Consider the following 24116-nt stretch of genomic DNA (forward strand, 5'->3'; position numbering starts at 1 on the left):
AATTTCTCCCTTAACGGCAACCAGTTGTGATTTTCTTTGTAAGGCAATCCTCAGTGATCAGACTAAGGGCCAGTTTGGTCACACTCGATTGTCTTTTAAATCAAGGATGCCAAGGAAAATCCTTGATTAAAAGATAAGTGTGAACAAATTGGCCCTAAAAATACTATACACTTTCTATATACCATTCTAAATAGAATTTATATGTCTTCAGAATCCGTTCTGCTACTTGAATTCCTGGAATTCTAGAAACGAAGCGTACTCTGTTAACTTATCATCAAATCCTTTTGTAATCCTATCTTTGAATTAAAGCTTCTTCTTTTGAAATGTCTTTAAAACTTTACTAACTCACCTTTTTGATTACCTTAATTTCAGAACGTTCTAATAAGAAAACTACCTGATGGTCTTCTTGATGCTGTTGTTGGTGATTTTGGTCTAGCAGCGAAAATTCCTGACAAAGGGTAAATTATATTCAAATAAAATTCGAAAGAAACCCCACTTACTTTTTTAATTTATCCAATTTTAGTGTTAAAACCCGCCTTGATACAGTCGGTTCACCATATTGGGTAAGTCCAGAGTGCCTAAAAGGTCAATGGTACGACCAGACCAGCGATGTTTTCTCCTTTGGCATCATTTTGTGCGAAACAATCGCTCGAATTGAAGCCGATCCGGATGTGATGCCACGCACCGATTCCTTTGGTCTGGACTATTTGGCTTTTGTTGAATTGTGTCCGATGGACACACCACCTGTGTTTTTAAGACTGGCATTTTATTGTTGTATAGTAAGTTTTAAAAACATGATTACCACCCAAAACTATTGTATTAACTTCGACTCTTTTAGTATGACCCAAAAAGTCGTCCGACTTTTAATGACATCGTTAAGAAACTTAACATCATGTGGGAGAATTTCTGTGAGGATGTGAGTCCGTTGAGCTCACTCGAACTGACCTGCAGTCCCAGTGGCAGTGACTCAGAGAGTCAAATAACAATTACCAGCAACGGCAGTGGTGGCAGTTGTAGTACCTTAATGAACGGCTGTCCAAATGGTCTAGATGCTAGTAGTAATAATGGCAAGCGCTATTCTATTGATTCAAATGGTGCAAGTGGCATTAGTCCACAACCCACAAGTTCCAATGAGAGTAGTAGTCAAGGTTATGATGAATTCGAGACAAGAATTCTAAAGACCAGAGTTCGACGAGCTACTAAAAAGCTTGAAGCTGAACTACAACACAGACGGTCGATGAGCGAGAATATCATCCACTTCCCACTGCATACAACGCCAAGTGACAAAGCACGGTGTCATCAGATGAATCGCCAGAAAACCGTCTGCACACCAACACCCGAATCACCTATTTCACTTAACCTGACGCTGCGCAAAGTGGCTGAAACGATGTGCCTGAAAGACCCTCAGTATAAACCCATCCGACTGGATCATAATGGTGTCAAGTCAAATCCATTCACAGCATTAGCCCAGCTCAGGGGAGTCAAAAAGATCCTCGGAGCCAATCCAAAGGCTTACGCAGCCGGTGTTGGTGATTTGTTTAGTTCGTGCTTTGAGATGTCAGCGCCGTTCTTTAAAGAACTCGCAGCTCTACAAAAAGCTACCAAATCTGCAACAGAGCCAAAGAGTCTGCCCACCTCGCCAAATGTGACACGCAAATTTAGCGCTATAGAGCTTAAACTATCGCCGTCGGCAAAGAGTAAACTTGAAGCATTCTGTGTGCCGAATGATGATCAAGTGAATGGAGCGAGTGGAAATTGTGCCGATGGTGAATCGAGCAGTGATGGAGAGTCAACAATGCCAAATAAGGTGGAAAACCACCCGCTGCCGCGAAAGTATCGGGCCAATTCACTCTTCAATCATCCGCTGTTTAGGAATATAAAAAACGATGATGTCGGCGGCACATCTGATTCACACTCCTCCGAAGAGTACGAAGGCAGTGAGCACAATATCAAAGTGAAATCAGACGAAAAGCCACCTCTTCCACCGTCGACATTGCAATCAGCCGACTATGAGGCAAAGAGTCAAGATTATGTGACTCCGAAGACCCTAACCCGCCGTGATTCCATCGAGAGTGGCTTCTTTTCATGTTTCAATGAAGACGCTGATGCAATCACATTCAAAAATTCACAACCCTGCACATGCATGGATCAATTAAAGACACACCTTAATCTGGATGGTTCGTCCAGTGACAAACTGGCAAATCTCTGCCGGTGTTGCTATTTTCAAAACAGTCAGCTATCCAATCAAACGCTTAATGACTCCTCATCGGTGCTGATGATTGATGATGTGGCTGCTTCATCAACTAATGTCAGCTCCCTGCGGAGTCTGGATGACCTAGAACTTGCCGATGTACGGAAACGATATCCTTGCCATCATCATCTACTGAGTAACATGGATGCTACCTCAATCGACATGGGACTTATTAACCGACTGGCATTGGATTCAGAGATAAATTCTCTCATCCAAAAGTCTCCATTTGCCAATCAATTGCTGTATAGCAAAAACCGCACATCATCGATCTACACCGACAGCTCGGATGACATCAGCAGTCTGGCCGGCTCGGATTCCCTGCTCTGGGATGAACGGTCGTTTTCCTCGCATCCCAATACCCGATCGGCACAAATTGCCAAAATTGTCGAGTACTTCGAGCGCAAGGGCCAGACGCTGAGCAACTTTAAAGTACCTGATTCGTTTAAAACCTCGTCGGTGACATCGTCATCTGCTGCAGCTGCTGCTGCCGCTGCAAGTAGTTGCAGTAGTAGTAGTGGTGTTTCTTCCACAACATCGTCGTCGTCCATGGCAGCTGCAGCAGCCGTAGCAGCTGTAGCTGCAGCTAATCTACGATCTGACTATTTGAGTGGATATGATTCAAGACATTTCCGCAGTCGTTATGGTCAAGGTGACTATGAAGCATTCTGCTTTGACTTGGACAAAAAACCCACACAACAACGTCTGATGGTGTGCGAAGGTGCTGTCAAATCAAAATTACAAATATTCGACAAGCCAAAGCAACAACAACCACATGGCATGCAAAAAGAATGAGAGTCGATTCTGGAGGAGTAAAAATGAGAGAGTAAACAAGTAACAATTGTTGTAATTTTATTGTTGTTTATTATATATAAAGATCGTGCTTAAATGAAAACAAAACAAAAAAATGTCCTTTTTCTCCAAAAACAATACTCCTCCTTGCCCTAAAATACAAATAGAAAAAGTTTTTCTTTAGCTTTTTGTTTTTTTTTTTTTATTTAATTTGTTTAATATGTTTATTTCTTTTTTTTCCTTAATAATTAATTTATAAGCCAAAACAATAAAAGTAAAAATATCAATATTCTTATAGTTTATTATTTATAGTGTGTTTTTATATATATAAATAAATATTATTATTATTTTTCCTTTATTTTTTTTTTGTCATAACTTTGTATAGTTTTTAAGTGAAATGATTAAGTTAAACAAGAAGAAAAAAAAACATATTATTTACTTTAAGTCTAAAATATAATTTATAATGTTTTTTTACGAACATTTCTGATTTAACAAAAAAAAAAAAATACAATTGACAATTTAATTTAGTTTTTGTTATACTTTCCAAAATATGGGTTTACTTATTTATTTCGAAAAAAAATTGTCACTTGTTTTTTTCACTGAATGAATTATGATGTCGCAAAAAGATTTATATTTTTATTTTTGTATGGAAATTTAACTGAGAATGTATCTTATATGTAATCAAAATCAAAATATTAGTAAGAGAAATTTGAGAATGTGAACGCGTCAAAGCCATACTGAGGAAAAAAATTGTATAGCCAAAACCACCCTTTATCTCAAGATTTAGAGCACAGCTAATTACCTGGAAGTGAAGTTCTTGTCCTCTAGAAACCATTATTAGGTCTTTTACATACCTACCTACTTTTTTTTCGGATAGTACCCTAATGGTTAGTGCGCTGAACTGTGAGGTCATAAGTTCTGGGTTCAATTTTTTAGCTAGTTCACATTGTTTAGTGCCAATTTATAATTTTTTACTCTCAAGTGAGAATAGAACAGTACCATTTTTGAAGTTCGAACCAGCTTACTATAAAACGATGATAAAAATTATATATTTCCCTACCCTACCGTCATTTTTGGTTCAACAAAAATGATCCCGATAGAAACCAGGATTACAAGTTGTTTTTGTTTTACTTGTAAAATTGGTCCGGATCCAGATCCATATGAATAATGAAACGCTATTATTATCATTTTTGTCAAAATTTTCTCTTATGTCAAAATTCGAACTACCTTCTAGGGCGTTAATCTCCTAAGAAGTCTATAATAGGTGTTTTGTGGACCTTGGAAAGTCCTTTTATGTCGCATTCAACGTCTTCTTGTCCATATAGTAAAACTAGTTGAATAAAGTCAGTAGTACTTTGAAGTTTTTTGCAAGGCTTAATATTGAACCCGACTGTAATATTCTTCTTCTTAATTTATTTGGCGCGGTTATTATCTTGATGTCGAGGAAATCATAAATCTTCCTCGTATCTGCTTCACACTACAGATTCACCTGTTGGGTTCGCCGAGTTGACCTCAGAAATAGGGGGCAAGCCTCCCGGTTTTGTATTATTCCACTTCTGATGCCAACTGAATGCTGATGTTTTGGATTTGCCTGTACAAGTTTTTAGGCATACCTTTCTTTGTAATGCTATTTTTTTGGCGAGATTCTCAGGATATGTGCTTGAACAACTGAGATGGTATTTTTTTAGATGTAGTTTTCCTATTATCTTCGTACTTCGTTGTCATACGAACGCAGGTGTAATAAAAAACTTAAGTTGGACTTTATAGTATTCACCCAACAAGCCGACTGCTTTTATAGTGAAAGTGAATTAGTACAATAGGAAGATCTAAAAACAATCCTTTCCATAGTTATAAACTATTCAGAAGAAAGTCTGCGAAAGTTTTCCGCATTGTATTTATATTTGGCCTCCGATTTGTATAAAATCGAACAAATTTGCTGTCCGACGGATACTTCGCTAGAGCCAATTATGTATTACAAATACACCACCAAGCGGCCGATGGTAATGGAAGATAAATAAAACAGTGGGAAGGATTTGTGTTCAAAGCTTTTCGGACCTTTATGTTTTTGTTATCTCTTCTCTTGAATAAAGATGGGAAATGTGAAAACTTGCTGACTATCACCCAGATTTTGATAACTTCACTCATGTTTTGATCTGGAATATCAAAATCGAATGCAGAGGTTTTAAATTTAAAAGTATTGGTAATTTCAGACTTGAAAATTTACCTACTTTTGATACAAGTCAAATGCTGCCAATGTTAAGATCTATGGCGAGACGCTCTATATTTAGAAGGCTTAAGATTACATCGGAGAAATTAAAAAAAAATAAACTTGCAACTTATTTGAAAGGATTTTTTCTGTTTGGTTTAGAAAATTTCGAGATAAACGGAATCAATAATGATAAATAAGTCATAAAAATGAGAAACTTATATCCACATTAGGTCTGTTTAATGAATCTGATCCGCACAGAAAAGAACAGAAAAGATCCGAAAAGTACAAGTTTTTGTGTTTCATGAAAAAAAAAACTCGCCCCAGCTTGTTCTACAATCTGTCATTTTTTGTTTCATGAATTTGTTCAGCACAGAAAAGTTCAAGTTTTTCTGCTCCTACTTTTAGGGTAGAGCAAGTGAGTGAAAAGTGTTAATTGTCAGCTGTTTGATTGTGAAAAAATAAGAGAAAATAAGATTTTAAAAAGTGAATTTCTTAAGAGTTTTTGATTAATAACAGAAAAAATACGGGATTATTAAAAGTGCTAGTACCTAATTATTAAAAGTGCTAGTACCTAAATCATTTACTTTAGTAAAAAATCATTTCAAAATAATTTGAATTCAAATTTTTTCAACTGTCAATCTTGTTAAATACGAAATTGAACTTTTCTGTTCTTTCTTGTTCTGACAGTATTTATAAACTTGTGCTGCTCTGATCTGTTCTGTCCTAGATTTTTTTCATTAAAGAGACCTATTTATATACAAAAACACAAAAAACACAGCCTCTTTTTTTGTAAAAAAAATATCTTTGTTATTTTAATTTATATCAATACTTCCTAGTCCTGTTATTATTTATAAACGTAAAAAAATTAAAGTTCAATTTATCCATACAATACTGAATAATTAATAATTTAGTTCTAATAAAAAAAAACCATTACCTTATACACTCTTTAGTTTCAACTATTTTTCTTTCATGTATAAACAAAACAATTTATTTCTTTCAATTTAAATTCTAATTAATTTATTTTGTATAATGCTTTCTTAATTTTGTTTTCCTATTTAAAAATATTATAAGTTAATTTAATTATCGTAAATATATTTTTTTATATCACAAATTATAATTTCTTATTTCCAATTGTAAAAACAAATATTATATATGAATTATTATTATTATCAAATATAAAAAATAGAAATGTATATTATTTTATTACAAACACAAAAAAAAATATATGGAAATGTCTTTAAAAAAAAAAGAAAATATTAATTTTTTTGGAAAACTTAAATAAATAGGTTTTAAGTATAGAATTATTAAGAAAATACAAAACAATTAAAAAAAAAATACAATGATAATAAAACAATATATAAACGAGGTTGTAAGACTAAAAATGTAATTATGCAAATACATACATATTATTATAATAAATATTATAAAACTTAAAAAAATAAATGAAAAATATTTGAATAAAAATTCTTATTATTTTGTTGGGAATTCAATTTTGAGTTTATTTATTTATTTTTTTTAAATTTGGTTTGTTATCCACTTATCCACCGCAAGAACAAATTTGGCGAATCAAAGTTATTGGGTCCTTAATAAGGGATTCTGCGTGTGTAAGATGGATTGCGACTTATAAGATCTATTGTGCACTTTGAAAATGGTATTAACACCTCGTTTCTTTATTTTGACTTAATTACTTTGCGAACGTCCTATTTTTCTAGTCAAAATACTCCAACATGAGTGTTTGCAAAATTGTTTGACTCTAGTCACACTTTGGACTCGCGAGTCATAATACGGGCTTTGATTTTTTTTTTTTTTTTTTGCTGGCGAAAATCATTGAGCTTATCACTGTTGGTATTTAACGGAAAATAGGAACTTTGGCTAAGAAACTTTTGTTCTCGAAATAAGTACCTATTAATCTTTTTGGTTCTGTGATTTTAAATGGGCTCATGTTTTCTACTGGAGAAATCCATTCTTTCAAATACATTTAATAATCGTATTTCGTTTCAAATGGCAAAAGTTCAACCCTCTTAAAGTGTCTTTGTTCGGAGAAAATTCCGGGACGAAATTCAAAACGTATCAGAACAAAAAGTTCAAAACCGATCTTGAGAGAAAAATTTAAAAAAAAAATCGATTAAATAATCGTATGTCATTAAATGATGACTAAAATGGAAAGTTTTTTTTTTCAAAGTTCAATGAGTTCGTAGGGCGTTCGTAGGGGTTTTTTTTACTCCTTGTTATTGACTTTTGTAATTTCAAACAAATTTTGGAGTAATGAAATCTATTGGACAGATTAGCAATTCGACATCTAGAATATTCCGGAAGCTGCATTTTACACAATATCGCCAAAAAGTATGCCTTAAAAAATCAATGAACTGCTAGTGACATCTACTTTTCAGAACTAAAAAGTTTTTTTTGTTTTCTTCCTATTATTATTAAAGAGTATAATTTAAGGCTATTTTGATTTTTATAAATGAGTTTAATTTAGTCACTGAACAATCGAATCCTAATATTTGAACTAGTGAAAAGTTAATTTAATGGCAATTTTTTTTGATGCTATGATTTATTATTATATTTTCTATAATATAATTTTCTGTTCTTCCAGAATCCAACGAGATTCATTTTAGGGAAAACTCTTTTTCGATTATTCTATTTATTTAATCAATATGACTGGAACTGAAATGCAAAATCAAACTTAACGACATTAAAAATTTTAATAAGTTAAAATTTTTCTTGTTTTCAAGTAATTTTTACATATTACATTATTTTAGGTAAAGGTTTGGGGTATAAACGCATGTCAAAGTTTTTTTTCCAAAAACCGAATATCGATTCAAAATTCACGCTAATTCTTCCATTCATTGTAATTATTAAAGTAATCATTAAGAAATGATTTCATTCTTATTGTTTTTGTTTTGTTTTTATAAACTTGGATTCCCCGCAGTTTTCGTAATTCAATTCATATTCAAAAAAAATAAAAATTTCAAATGAACAAATAAGACTCTTCGCAAATTGTTAAAAAATAATAATAATTCTTTTCAATGTGTAATACAATTTAATGGCCTTATATACATTTCATTAGTATACGTATATTTCATGGACATCAAATTAGAATTCAAATCATTCAACAAAAAAATTAAAATAAAAAAAAAATTAACATCAATTAGAAAAAAAAACTTTGTATTAAAATTTAAAAATTCCCTTTTATATAATTCCATTTTTCTTTTTTTCGAATATATTTGTGTAAATTTAAAAAACAAAAACAATCTAATTAAATGGCAAAAGATAATTAAAATTAAAAAAATAATAAAAAAATGTAAATTTAAAAGTCTGTGTATTTAAAATTTTAGAAAAGAAAATATAGAAAGTAATTTAATTATTAGTAGATTATAATTAAAGAAAAAATTAAATTAGCAAACAAATTATAGTATCTTGATCTGGAGTAGCAGAAGTATTCAAAGGAAATGTCGTCCATAACAATTAAAGTTACAAAAAAATTTGCAATTAAATACATATAAAAATATAACTACATACATAGCTATTAAAATTTGAAACAGAAAAAAAAAGATATAATAAAAGTCAGACAATTTGGAAAACAGGTTTAAAGTTGTATTTTCATGTCTCAAAAATTCAAAACTAAATATTTTGAGAGACTTTTTAAAACTAATATTTTGGCATTCAAATTATAACGAAAATAAAAATAATTTATAAATTTTTAAATTAAGTAGCATAATATCATATCACTTGTTAATTAATCAAAACAAAATTAATCATTTCAATAATTGGAACATCTTCGTATATTTGTAGTCACTTTAATCTTCCAGATATTCTTTATTGAATTTCTTCCTTACACACACATCTCTATTCACATATTTCTGTAGAAATATTTAAATTAAAAAAATAATTAAATTTAATAGCAAATTTTTTTTCTTTTTTTTTCTCATCATGCACACACTCACTATCCATCATACCTTGAAAAGGTAACAATAAGCTTTAATTATGTATATCAAACAAATAAACATAAATAATTTTACTATCAATACCTACTTCTCACAATCAATCAAAAATAATAATAATAATAAACAAAATTTGACAAAAAAAAAAAACCGTAACCATCGCCAAAAGAAATATTATTTCAATATACTATAATCATTGTCAACCATTACCCACTCATTGATGCCAAATTTTTCATTACATCACAACATGCTCTTTAAGTTAAGCATCCTCATATTTGTATTTATAAAATAAAAAATCTAAATTGAGGTTAAATATTAATTTAATATAAAAAAAAACTTATTTTTCAATTATTTAACTTTTTTTTACAAGAGAAGCAAGAGAATTTGTTTGAAAAATGGATAAATAAATTTAAATTAAATTGTAAACTATAGATTTGTAAGTGTATTCGTAATATATTAAAAAGAAAATTATAGTCTTAAGAAAGAAATAAAAAAGTATATTTGTAAAAAAATTGTTTTTTGCTTGTTTAAATTACTTATAAAAGAAAATGAAATTCATTTAAGGTGAGTCAATTGGTTCTATCACAATTTTAAGATTAAAAACTAAGAAATTTATTTTTGTGGATATTATTAAACTTTGGTCTTTCAAGTTAGCGAATAGTAAAACTGCAATAGAGGAGTTCAATCATACTCCGAACGGCTATGATAAAATGTATTTTTGTCAAAAAAAAAAGCTATAGCTTTGAAAAATAAAAATGGCAAATACGGAAGTCACTACTCGCATCTTGCGGGTTTTCTTTCCCCAGAAGGCATATTGTTGCTCATACGCCATAGTGATCAAAACGTTTTCAAATGCAGAATTAATAAATAAAAATATAAATGAAACAAATAAAACATGGCTATTGATGAATTTCTTGGAAACACTTTTTTCTGGCTACAAAATTCTTTAGTAAAAGCCACGCAATTGTATTACCTGCAACATAAATGGGTTTTTATTTTATACCTAAATATAACCCAGTAAAACAATTCCTTCAAATAGACAAATTAAAGTTGGTACTTGGGTACCTTTTTGACTCAATATTTTTGTTTTGATATTAAGAGTCTGTACGAGGTTTTTGTTTCGATTGTTTTGAATATTAAGTTTAGAAAACAAAAAATGTCTCTCTTTTAAAGGGGAAGAAAACAACCACCATCCTTAACTATTAACATAACGTGGAAAATTGGAGTGGAATTCATGATAAGGCCGATTTGGAGTTTTCATGATCCGATGCAATGGGTCTTGTTCGGTTGAAAAAGTGAACATTTTTGGAAAAGCAATCAATAGTTGAAAGTAAAAACTTAATGTGCTTAACTTAATTAAGAGGGATCAATTGCGTGCATTTTTTTACTTGCGATATAGGTACTATAGGGCAAGTTTAGGATTCGTAAAAAAAATCGAACTCGAGATAACAATTTTACATGACATTACGATGATGGAGAATGCCAAAAAAGTGGGTCCGGCAATTCTGTCTGTCTGTCTGTCTGTCTGTCTGTCTGTCTGTCTGTCTGTCCGTCTGTCTCTATCTGGAGCTGCAGCCTAAACGAGTGAAGTGATTTTCTTCAAACTTGGTAGTTAGCAATTTTTGGTGGTTCCCTAGAGGGGAAATTGAAATTTTTTTTTTATGACCAAAACTAACGTACCTGCCATATAACGGAAATAGAAAAGTTAATTTTTTTCAAAAACGGCTCTAACGATTTTGATTAAAATTTTTGTGTGTAATACTATACATAAGGGCCAACTTTTTAAATAAAAAAAATATTTTTTGTACCGTTATTAACGGTACCTGTCATAGAACGGTTTTTTTCGTTTCTGAATATCTCGTACAAAATTAACCCGATTTAAATGAAAATTTGTATACAAAAGTGTGTAAGTAAAGATAATATTAAAATTTTAGAAAATTTTCATAAAACGCATTTTTGGTTTTTTAAAAAATATTTCAAAATTTTTTTTTGAAAAATCAATTTTTTGAAAACATATCAATGAAAAATTTTGAAATTTAGTTTTTATGTGTAAATTAATTATTTCTTCAAAATGGCATACCAACTTTTTTTTTTGAAAAATGTTAAAAAAATTTTATATATAAAAAATTATTTTTTTAAAAAACGGCTCCTACAATTTTCAAAATTTTTTTTCTAAAAATACCTTTTTATACGAGAAACAAAATGGCATATTTGTTTTTTTTTTTTAAGATATTTTAAAACGGAGTTTTATTAATTATAAAAACAGATTTAATTTTTTTATACTACTTATGAAATTTCTTCAAAATATCGAATTTTAAATTTCTTGAATAAAAAGCTTTAACATTATAGTTACTTTAAGCATAAGAGCAAGTACGTGCGACCCCAGTCGTGCAATTTATTTTAATAAATGTAGGAACTATAATGCAAGACTAGGATTCAATATTCTTGAAATTTTGCTTAAAAATGTGGACAGTTTCAGAATAGCGAACCAATTTTTTTTCTTTTGAAAATTTTGTGAACATTAAAAAAAAACGGTTCCACAATTTTCAAAACAGAATTTTAAAAATTCTTTGTAATACGAATAAAAAAACTTATAGGTGATCGGCAGGCTTCCCGAATTTCAATATTGGAATTTGAAGTTGAATTTTGTTGTTAATGTTGTTAATGCAAAATTTATCTGTTCTAGGTGTTTGAACATCTGAGCTATGTACCCAAAAAATAAAGCACGACTTGCTAAGTTGTTTCTGACATGTTCAAAGAATAAAAAAAAAAATCAACTGTTGGTAGTTCCAAAAATGGTAAAGCCTGAAACTTTAATGATTGATAGAAACAGAACTGTCCTCTATAATATCGAAGAAGAATAAGAAGGGTGAAATGTGACTTTTCAAAGGGGTAAGGTTGATCAAAACACTTTTTATCATTTCTCAGAAAATCTAAAAAAAAGCTAAAAGCGATACTGTTTAAAGCAGTCACCAAGGATATATTTTAATATAGATTTGTATAAGTTTTGAAATTTGTCCATACAAAATATTATAATGTAAGTATAGAACAAGAAAAAGTAATTATTTTTCTGCTTCCAAAAAAAAAGAGAAAAGAGAGTAACAATATAATATTCTTGTACCTTTTTTTTTCATATTTTGATTGCTTTTGTATTCTTCTTCAATAAAAATTACGCAAAGAGTGAAATAAGTTAGCTTGGCCATGAAAAATTCATTCATTTTGTACTTAAACTCTTAGGTACGGATTATAATCATAATCATTTATGTGTTTCTTTCCCAGGGAAATACCCATTGTATGTTAAGTAATAGATTTTGCCTACATGGTTCGTAACCACACACCCAGTGTTATATTTAATAATTTCATTTAACTTAAATCCTACATGTTGCGGCATCATCTTTTGAATCTTACCATCAATAACAAATTATAAATCCTTTACACTCTTCCTACTGTCAATCCACCAAATCTCATTGTTTTCAGCCATGACATACAATCAAGATTGACAGGTTTTATTTTTATTATTGTTGTACAAATCCAAAACAAACACCGATTTTATATACGTAATTAGATCTACCTTCTATTTAAAATTGACTGCTTTCTCTTATTTCCTCTTTATTTTGTGATGTCTGTATATTGTATAGTGTGGCTTTCCTTTAATTGCGCTTTAAAAATCACATACCTACATACAACTTCTATATTATGTCACTTTGTATAATTACAAAATTTAAATATTTACAATTAAGCAACGGTATAATTTGACTAGAAGGTATCTTTTAGCCGATTAAGAAAGATACAAAATTGTATGTGAAAATATATTTTAATTCTTAAAGATGTCAGATAATGTAGGTTGTGTGTAGCTCAGAAGCTTTAACGTAGATTTACCCACACTGATTGTTTTGTCTTGACGGCGGAAGTATAAGTTGATGTTTCCTTAAGGCAATATGGAAGCATAACACACGAAGACGCACGTCATGCCCGTTGATTCATCCATTTATATTGAAATGTCTTCATAAAAGATAATTTTAATTATTAAAAAAAAAAGAAAAAAAGAAAGTCAATTTGCAACATTTATATTAGTCATTTTAATGTTGACTTGGGTTTCTGCCACACTGTCCTCCTTCTCATAAGTGTGGGAGGTGTTTTACTATGTTTATAAAGCAGTTTAAGAAAACTATTATACTATCAAGATTGTTATTTATTGCGAAGGAATTATAGCAATTTTGTGTAATTAAACGTCAATCAATTAAAGAAGTAAATTTACCGTACGCAAAACAGACTATCAAAACAGATCAAAGTTATGTTAGGAAATAATATGTTGTCATACATTTGCGAACATGTTGTCATGTGTGGTATTGTTTTTAATTAAGCAAATCATATGTTAAGGAAATCGTTTTTATTTGACAATTCTAACATTTCTAATAGGTAAATACTAGTTGAATCAACAATGTTTCACTTTCGAAAACTTAATTTTATTTTCGATATATGCAAATATTGGTTCTATATAAATATGTAATTATTATGACAAATATTGCAATCATGCGTAAATCAATCACAAAATTTGGTTCAATTAATATACTCAACTAATAGAACTACATAAACATCAAGAATTCTTGATTGATTTTCTGTGACCTTGCTTACATTATCTTTTAATTTTCGCTGGGATCCAAACAATGTGGCGATATAAGAAATAGGGAATTACCCTATAACTCCAATAATCCTTTAATTCAAGGAAACTACGACATACAATATTGGCGTCCTTTAATTGGCTATGTGGCAGTCATGGTTTTAAAGCTGAAATGACAAAAACCATTCTAAAGGAGGAGAAAATTAAGTTTGGGAACAATAACTCTGGTTCACAGCCAAAATGGACGGTTTATATCACTGTTATTTTCTAGCAACTCTTAAGGAAATTTTATACCTATGTTTTTACTATACAGCTAACTTATATGTTCTGATCATTTATACACTAGTGAAAAAATGTTAGGTCAAATTTGATTTTTTAGTGATTTTTGAGAGGCTGTAAACAAGTGAAAAATGCTCGTATTGAAAATGTAACAATATAATTTTAAGAAAAATAAAAGAAAAAGTTAGATTTAATCTTAATGATTTTTATTTGATATTACCAAGTTTTTACAACATTTACTCCAAACTCCATCATCGGGCTTTTTACGTTATTTTCGTAATTTTCTGTTTGAAAACAAACTTTTTAAAAGATATGACAAAGAAAGATTGTTCAAAAAGACCAAAAACTGTAGACTTTGATAGTTCATATTTCATCCAATCTTAGCTGCATTTTATTGTCCGTCCGTTTATAGATAAAACATAAAACATAATTTTTTCTGCTCATATGTTCAATATCTATTAATGCTCAGAACAAATAAGCTACTTAATAAAACATCAAAAATTACCCTTTATTTGAATAGTTTTTTCTTAAATTTTGTCCAACATTTTTTTTTTTTTTGTTTTTATGGGATTTAAATCAGTAGGAAATGTTCAAATTCCTCTTGCTTTTCAAGTTATAGACAAAAGATCGAAAAGTAAAAAAAAAAGAGTCAGAATTTTTTATAGTTGCAATAATGGTCACATCTTTATAACTTAACCATAAGTTTTCAATAAAAATATAAAACTTGGAGGATTGAATAGGTTTTAAATTTTTTCAAGGTTTAACGGGGTCCAAAATTTTTTTTATGAGACTAGTGTTGATTAGAATAATCGGCCCCAGCGAGGTAATCCGTCGGAGCGGACAAAATAAGCTCCGACGAATTACCTCGCTAGGGCCGAGTACCTTTGTGTTTTTGAACGGCAGAGTAATTTTTTCCATCTCAAATAGTCAAAATTGTAAGAAATTCGACGAATATTAAAAAAACAAAACATTTATGCACGCATTTTGCATTGAATTTTTTTTCAATGCAGAATAATATTTTTAATTTTATGCAAAACATTTTTACAGTTCATATTTTTACAGTTACAGTAAATATTTTTAATATGTTTGTAAAACTGGAGGAGGTTGACTTCTGTAAATGATGAGGTGCCAACGTTCTTTGATGAACAAAATATGTAATAATTTTTATTACTAAACAAAAGAGCTGAGCAGCGAACCTTGTTTTAGTAAAAATAAAATAGGTTTCTAAATATGTATTAAATTTATAGATCAATCATGTGATTCATTTGACCAAACAAATAAAAAAATATGAAAGAGCTGAGTAACGAATTCGATTTTAATATTATTATTATATGTACATTAGGGTGGTCGTTACTTTCCAAAAATTGGAATTTCTATGCTCCCAAGGGCTTATATGGTTGGAAATAAATTAAAAAAAATATTCCCCAAGTTTCAAGTCTCTAAATTAATTTTAACCCGTGCCGAAAAGCGGTTGAAGTTTCTTATGGGAATAACATGGGCTTTTGGACCTTGTCCCATCAAATTTAAATTCCAGCCAAACTATTCGTTCTTAAAATCTGAAACTTGTCAGACTTATACCTTATAGTTGTAGCAATCATGTGGATTTTTTTCAGATTTTTAACTATTATAGTTTCGAAGATTGAGCTCGGTAAAGAAAACCATTTTGTTCAGACTTTTTTCATTTTTTTTTTTTTTTTAATAATAAATTCCTTATTCGTTTATACGTTCATTTATAAGAAAATATATTTTCTCACTTCATTATTTGGTGATGTCTTTCAAATTTTTATTTTTTTTTTTACATTTGGTAGACTTTACCAACCATTTGTAATCTACATTATTTTTTTTGAACCGAAACTGGATTCATTAATTCTAACGTTTTAACTGCATAGAATTCCGCAATGTTTTTCGTCTTATCTATGCTTTGACTTTTTTTTTATTGTTAATGACTTGAACTTTTTATGTTTTACCTCTTTCTTTCACTAATCAGCCACCAAGAAGACAAGAGTTTATCATCGTATAAAATGTTTATTTTTTTAATTTTTGACATTAAAATTGTAAAGAACGACTCTTTTAAAAAGCCTGAAAAAAAATGGTTTTCTTTACCAAGCTCAATCTCCGAAACTATATAAGTTAAAAATCTGAAATCCACATGATTGCTACAACTATAAGGTATAAGTCTGCCAAGTTTCAGATTTTAAGAACGAATAGTTTGGCTGGAATTTAAATTTGATGGGACAAGGTCCAAAAGCCCATGTTATTCCCATAAGAAACTTCAACCGCTTTTCGGCACGGGTTAAACTTAATTTAGAGACTTGAAACTTGGGGAATATTTTTTTTTATTTATTTCCAACCATATAAGCCCTTGGGAGCATAGAAATTCCAATTTTTGGAAAATAACGACCACCCTAATGTACATATTGTAATATTTAACACTATAAATTAATTGTGACATAGGAATTGTCCTTTAGAAATATTCCTAGCTCCGTATCTGAATTATTATTAAACTTTCAAACTTCCAATCAAATCTCCACCCACAAAAACAGTTTATACTGAGTCAAGTTTTTTTGTGGAAATCTAGCCAAAATGCATCTTCTTCCACCTACCCACATCTAATTCGGTGAGCATATGATAGTATTCAATATTTTGTTGTTTCCAAACAATCCTTTCGCAAGAATGGTACCCCTTTATACAATTTATAGGTTCTTAAACTTTTATTCTTCGAACTCCATCATGGAAAAACGTTATTTAATTGTTATCTTGAATTTAATTATTGAAATATATTTTTATTAAATGTTGTTCCATTCAATTCAATTCAATTCGAAAAATTGTCCACCGATTTTCAAACATGTAATTTATTATATTTTGAGCTGACCTCAAAAATATGCTTTTGCACAAGTTCAACGCTAATTTATGTTTAAACAAAAATATTTGTTTTAATTATTTCTTCCCTACGTTTCTCTTCATTATTGTATCTTAATTAACCAAAATATTCTTACCCATGAACATGATACAAAAACAAAGATACTTTTATTGCTTAACCATATATGAGACGCCCAGTTTGCACTTCAACAAACAAACAAAAAAAAAAACAACACACAATCCAATTCCACTTTCATATGCGTTAAAAGAACAATTTACAGTTCCAAAATAAAACAACAAAAAAAATAAATAAATAAAGAGAACCAACGTTAACTGAATATCTTAAACCAAATCAACAAAAAAACACTAACGTAACCCAGTGTCACACTATGGATTGTCACTTACAGCTACATACCATATCGTTCCCCAACCGCCCTACCTTCTAACTAAGGCTTTACCACCATAATATAGCAAACAACCTGCATGCAAATCAGCCAGAGGAAAGCACACAACAACACTCGTATTCGAATGTGTGTTCTTTGCAACACATATGTCAATTCAATATGTCTACAAAAATCTAACATACTCGTACAATCCAAGCTAACACCAATTCTACAAAACTAAAAACAAAAAGATACAATATCTAAGCCTCACGCACCTATAACAACCATGATTCTTATCTAAGCAGATTTTGGTGTGCAATGCAAAAATCAAATCAGAAAAAAAAAAAAAATTGCTAAGCTGAATGTCATCTCGCACTCTTACTTGCATTCCATTGCTGAATATGTATCTCCATCAACAGATGTCCATTGAGAAAAAGTCTTTTATTAATTTTTTTTTTGTATCTTGAAGTATTTCAAAATTTTGTTATTCGAAGAAAAAAAAAACTTTAAAAAAATGTACAAGAATATAATAAAAATAACAATTTCTTTTATTTTTTCCTCTTCTTTTGCCATCGTTCTTCAACAAATTGCTACTATCATCATCATCGTCATCGTCATCCATACACACGTACATGCTGCAGTGCTTCGCAAAGCTTATGCATATATATACGAACGGATGGTATACCTACCATTCATCCACATCCAGGTTTATGCTTTCTTTTTAATAAAATTTCTTTTGCTAACTTTACCAGTTTTCATTCAGTAAGTAACCTTCCGACTTGTCGGATGCTTGGTTAAATATTTCTCTTGGTTTTGACGAACAATTCATTTGCCGAATTGTAAAAAAAAAAAGAAATAAGTGTAATCGCTTAATTATACTGTTCCGGGGGGAAATTACAAAAAAATATATACATAATTGTTTTATATCTGTGTGCGTAAATAACGGTTATTTAAGTGACAAGATATTCCGAAAAGGTGCATTAATTTTCAAAGTGTCGAACAACAAAATATGAAGATTTTTTCAAATTGCAAAAGAAAATATTTTTGAAAAAATTGTGCAACATTTAAAAATTAAACTAGAACCGTTATATTGAGTTCTTACGTAAAGAATACTTTCTCAATTTGGATATTCATTTAATTCAAAAGGCGATATAAGGTAAATAAGCTCCTCATATATCAAATTATATCAATAAATATTAAAATCGAGTTCGGTGCTCAGCTCTTTTGTTTTGCCAGTTTCACATAATTGATATTTAAATTCAATTGATTTTTAAAATACAAAAAAAAAGGTTTGCTGCTCAACTCTTTCGTTTAGTATAATATTAAAATTTACAATAATGTATTATTTAATTTCTTTGTGATGAAAAATAGGAGACAAATATTCTTGTTTTAATAAAACTAATATTTTAATAATTTTTTCAAATTTTCTATGAGACCTTCCAAATGTAGCATCAAAATAGGATTTTTTTTTCGAAAATTTGCTTTGGAAAACAAATTTGCATCAACTTCGAGTTCAATGTTCAACTCTTTCGTTTAAAAAGATTTTTCCAGATGCTTGTACTTAATAAATCATCCAGATTGTTTGTTTTTTTATTTTTTTAATTAAAAAAGAAGAAAAAATATATGTATATTTTTCTCATTTGTTTTCCTGTTTTTACCAGAGAGGGTAAGAATTTTGTATTCATACCTCTTTAAATATTTAGTTACGTTGACCTATAAAAATGCAATCATAGTACTGCAGAGCATGCATACATGTACTTGTACATATTAATGGAATATGTCTTACAGTTGATATAAAAATACAACGATGAATGATGTTATAGGCTCTTTGGCATGTGTTAATTTATGCTAACATTTATGATTATAACTTTTTAGTTTTTTTTTTGTTTTCCTTCTTCATGTATTCCCGGGTATGTGAGTTTTAGTTATGCATAAGCACTCTCAACTTGCATGGTAAGACATCTAATTGAGGCAATTAATGTAAAACCAAGAAATTACACATGCTACATTCTATAAAAATTAGCGGGACATAGTAGTGATGAGTCTTTGGTATGTGTGTGGTTATTTTTATGATTGAGTAATAAAACTTGTTAAAATGTTTATAATGAAAAAGCTAGTATGAATATGGGTTAGATTCCAGAAGTCAAGTTTTGAATAAATTAATGCAAGAATTTTACTGGAGGCCTTAATTATGCAATTATTTTTTCTTAGTTTTTCACTTTTTTCTGAAATAGTGTTATTTATTACGATTTTTACGGAAGAAAATCATAATAATAAATAACCTGATAAACTATTAACACAATTGTTCGATTGATTGGTTTTTGTATTTGTTCCAAATTGAAACACCAGAAGTATCGCTATGAATCTTCTTTGGACGATGGACTTATTTAGTAAGTAGCGCGTAGAACTTATCGGTTGAGTGCATTGTTTCGCTCTCAACATTGCGTTTGTGTATAGTTTCAATCATTGGCTATTTTTATCTCATTTTAAATTCGTATTAATTTCCTTTATAATATATTAAATAAAAGAAATTAATAAATTTTAAAATAAATGAACGAAAAACTAGAGATATTTTAAATTAAAAAAAAAAAGAAAACTTGTACCGAAATAAAACATTTTTTCACTAAGCCATTATTTTTCAATCATCAGTTAGACTATCAAACGAATAAATTGAATATAATAACAATAGATATTCCTAGGAATAAGCTCTACCTGAGGTTTGTCTGATTATTGAAAAATTAGCCCTAAGACAAAATAATTCAAGAATTGCAAATTAAATAACTTTATTAAGGGATTATTAAGGGATTAAAGAGATCTTGCAGTACTTTTCCAAACGAAATCATCATTAATTGAAAGCCGGTCTTAACAGCTCTTAAAAAATTTGATATCGTCCCATTATTAAGCAAAATTGATAAGAAATATGACTTTCTTATTATTTAATTTCCTTAACACTGAAACTAAACCATTCTTCTATCTTGTTTTGAAAAACAAAGCAAAGATTAGTTGTTTTTAATTTAAGACTAGTAATTTATCGTTTTTTTTTTTTCATTACAATAAATAATTTAAGTCTTACCACGATTGGGTGAAAGTAAGACACCAAGGCTAAAACCAATATTATTAATATAATTTTGTGAATATTTTAAGCAAGGAATTTCTTCAAATGAGGAAAATACGAAGATTGGTTTTAAAATTGTATCCAACTGCATTTAAATATGAATATGTTGAAGATTTGTAATCTTCTTAAAAATTAAAACATTTTGAAATAGTATAAATATCCCTCATTCTAATGATTGTTTTTAGGAAACCGATACTGATTGATTATGATGGCGATTCTTTTTTCACTGCTAAGTAGTTACAATGTGTTAATTTTATTATGAGTAAAAATGGAACTCTTTAAGAAAAACGGTACCAACATCTTTTCCAAGATGCCGGCAATTACCGAGATCCGATCATCCTAACAAATTGACTTTTATGATAAAAAGATACATCTAAACACATTCCTTGAAAAAAATTTGGCCAATATGGTCATCGCAAAAACTGCGATGACCATATTTTAACTTATTTGCCTGGGCTTTTGTTGAAGTTCGGCAAGCGAGAAAATACTTTTTTTCCGAATTTATTTTGTTTTATAACTTTTTTAAAACTTCTCACTAAAATGCATCTATCTTGACTGCCTCAGTGAAATTTCTTATAAACTTAAAGTCAGAAAAGGCATTAATTGTAATTAAGTAATTAATTTCCAAATTTAAAAACCAGAACTACAATATTTCTATGGGTGTTTTTTTCAACACCTTCAATTTATTTTTCTATCAACAATTTTGAATCTTTATATATGTATGTATGTATATGTACGTATTAAGATTTAAGAGACAATATTTGAAATAGTGTTTTCACTGGCATGAGATGATTTTTAAGATATTTAATTTGTTCACCCCGAAAATTATCATATTTTGAATTTCAATGTTTCTCCATGAAACCGATTTTCGAAAAGTTTCTTTTAGCTGTCATATTCCAATTGCATGGCAATACCTTTACTCAACATTAAAAACATTATCCTTTTCGGTCCATTATACTGTTATAGAGACAAACAGAAAATCTATTTTCTCCATTAAAAAAACATTGGCATATATAAAAATGTTTTGCATTTATTATTTATTAATATTTATTTAAAAAAATATACAAGGCTCTTCAAACTTAAAATAAAATTATAATACTTTAAATTAATTAAATACTATAGTTCTTTTCCAATTTAGTATTTAACTCGTTGTGTGATAAAAATATATTCTACCATGCAAATGCTGTCTAAATTTGTCTAGCTTATTTTTATTATTTTTTCCATAAAAATTAAACTCTTACAGATCTGAATAAGTTTCGCAAAATTCTGGGAGTTAATTATTTTTTAATTTTTAAATTCAGCTGTTTAAGCCCTGATTTTTCAATCTTCAGTTAGACTATCGGAAGAATAAATGTCTTTTATTCGTAGGAATAAGCCTTAACTGGGGTTTATCTGCCTATTGAAAAATTGGCCCAAATGAAATAAATATATAACTTTAGACTATATTTTATCTTAACATTCTTTACAAAAACATTTTTTGCGATCATGTAAAATATATTTTGAAAAGGCTTAAACAGTTTTCACTTGAATTTCAACAATTTTACACACTTTAACATTAACTCAAATACATTTGACTGCTCAAGGTACACTCGGGTGTATGTGTAATTTTTTTTATCGAATAAAATATTTAATTCTAAAACATGCTTGTCCCCGAAAATTAAAAATATGAATGTCAAACTTCCCATAAAAAAAAAAAAAATACAATGCCACCCACTAACCTAGAAATTTTTAAACAAAAAAAAGTACCACGCCTCTTTACTATCCATAAAAATTATAATTGCTTTCAAGCAAAAATTCTTGTCGATTACAAAATTTAGACAATGTTAAATTTCTTCACGATAATATTTTGTGTTATCTTCATCGAACATAATGCTTATGCATTCCTAAGAATTTATACAAGAATACAAAAAAAAAACAAATATGATAATTAAAACATTAAATTTCACATTCGTATGTAATATACATTTATACACAAAAGCCACCATAATATCACACACAAACACACTCTCGAACCATTAGTACAATAATGGAAATATTGTGTGTTTGAAAAAGGAAAGTGGTACTGTGCGCACGACAACCATTATCACAGCCAGACAACAATTTCCCTTCCACAATGCTCATATGGTTTGACTCTCCATATGCCACCAGCCACATCTTGAGAGCTGAGCAAGCGGCATGTGGTGCGGCACAATGTCTGTTTACACACTCGGTGAGTTGTTGACTTACCAGTGTGTCTTGACTAGAGTTTATCTATGGTTTCCCCATAACCAACTCCAACCAAATACAATGGAAACTAGTTCTTTTCTTCGTTTCTTTTTCTGGCTCAAGACGAGCGAGCGCTATTACCATTTTTCATTTTTATTTCTTATTTTCCATTATTACGTTTATATGTTATTGTATAGAAAATATTTTGTACTTATTAATATTTTTGTCATGACTTCAACTTCGAGGTAAGAATTGTATAGGAAGAAGAATTCTTTAGCCAACAAACCAAACAAAAAAAGTGTGTCATTTTTGTACGAGTCGGTAGTTTGGTGTTCTTTTGCCAACTCTCAACTCATTGTGTATGTTATGAACTCAAAAATTCAATTCGAACCAATTGGTTTGAACCTTAATTGGAATGTGACTATGGCTAACTTCCTTTTTGCGAGCAACCATCTTGTATTGCCATTTGGTGGTGAATTTAAATTAAATTTTTACTCCACCATAACTCTTTTTTGGTCTACAAAATAAAATCAAGCAGCCTTATGCAGCTCCAATTGTGGGGTGATGAGTGGTTTGGTCAAATTTGTGGTGAGCTTGAAACTGGCTTAGACCAATTTATATAGAACGTTATGGTCTATGAAGTTTCGGCTGTTTTTTTTTTTTTTTTTTTGTATTATTTCCTCCCTAGAGTTAGTAACTCTTTTACGGTGGTGATGACCCATTTTTTTGTAAAATTATTTCAAGTGGTTTGGAGAAATTGTATAGAAGATATGGTGGCCTATTCTATGATAACTGTTAAGTTTTGGTTTTTGGCTTCATGCACAATAATTCTTGCATTTATCGATATAACGTAATTACGTGGTTATAGCCGGTTTGTTGTGTTGGTTTGTTTGTTGAGGTGCATTGCACTATGCGCGGCCACACTCCAAAATCAAGTAGGTACTGGTACACACTCTTTAACACGTACATAAGAGTGTCTGCTGCCTTCTGCATGATGGTAGATATGCAGTTTGTGAAGTCTTAATTAAAGAAATTCGTGAAACTGATAAATGAATTGTTTATTGTTAATTAATACCAAGTGATGATGGTTATTATGGAGTTGTAGCAAGTGTTTTGGTTCGTTGATCTTATGGGTTTGTCCAATGATGTGGTTTTTTCCTTAGATTTCTCCTGAGTCAAGAGGATGGAAATGGATAAATATATTTATTTAATAATGTATCGGAAGATAAATGGTATAAAAATTACATTAAAATAAATGTTTATAAATTCAATGAAATTAAACATATTTGAACTTATGAGTCTCTTTAACAATAACAAGGTAATAATTGAGAATATTTTGGTTTCAGTAATAAAAGCTTTTGTACATTTGCGGTACGGTTTTTTTTTTGTAGACTCCTATACATACGTTCAAAGCAAAGCACTTTTATCTAAAGGCATGTAGCTGAGACAGATGCTTGTTGT

At 29.7% G+C, this 24116-nt stretch overlaps 1 protein-coding gene across 1 annotated transcript in view; it reads left to right on the forward strand.

Annotated features, from left to right (window-relative positions):
- Positions 1-3067, forward strand: part of LOC129915696 (serine-rich adhesin for platelets) — a 225634-nt gene extending 222567 nt beyond the window's left edge. The window contains exons 5-7 of the mRNA XM_055995351.1: positions 373-458; positions 524-779; positions 839-3067. Of these exons, the coding sequence (XP_055851326.1) occupies positions 373-458; positions 524-779; positions 839-3043 (2547 nt within the window). The 3' untranslated portion in view covers positions 3044-3067. The remainder of the gene's footprint in view (positions 1-372; positions 459-523; positions 780-838) is intronic.
- The last annotated feature ends 21049 nt before the right edge of the window (positions 3068-24116 follow it).

Source organism: Episyrphus balteatus, chromosome 3 (assembly GCF_945859705.1).
Source record: "Episyrphus balteatus chromosome 3, idEpiBalt1.1, whole genome shotgun sequence".
In the NCBI taxonomy this organism is placed as follows: Eukaryota; Metazoa; Arthropoda; class Insecta; order Diptera; family Syrphidae; genus Episyrphus; species Episyrphus balteatus.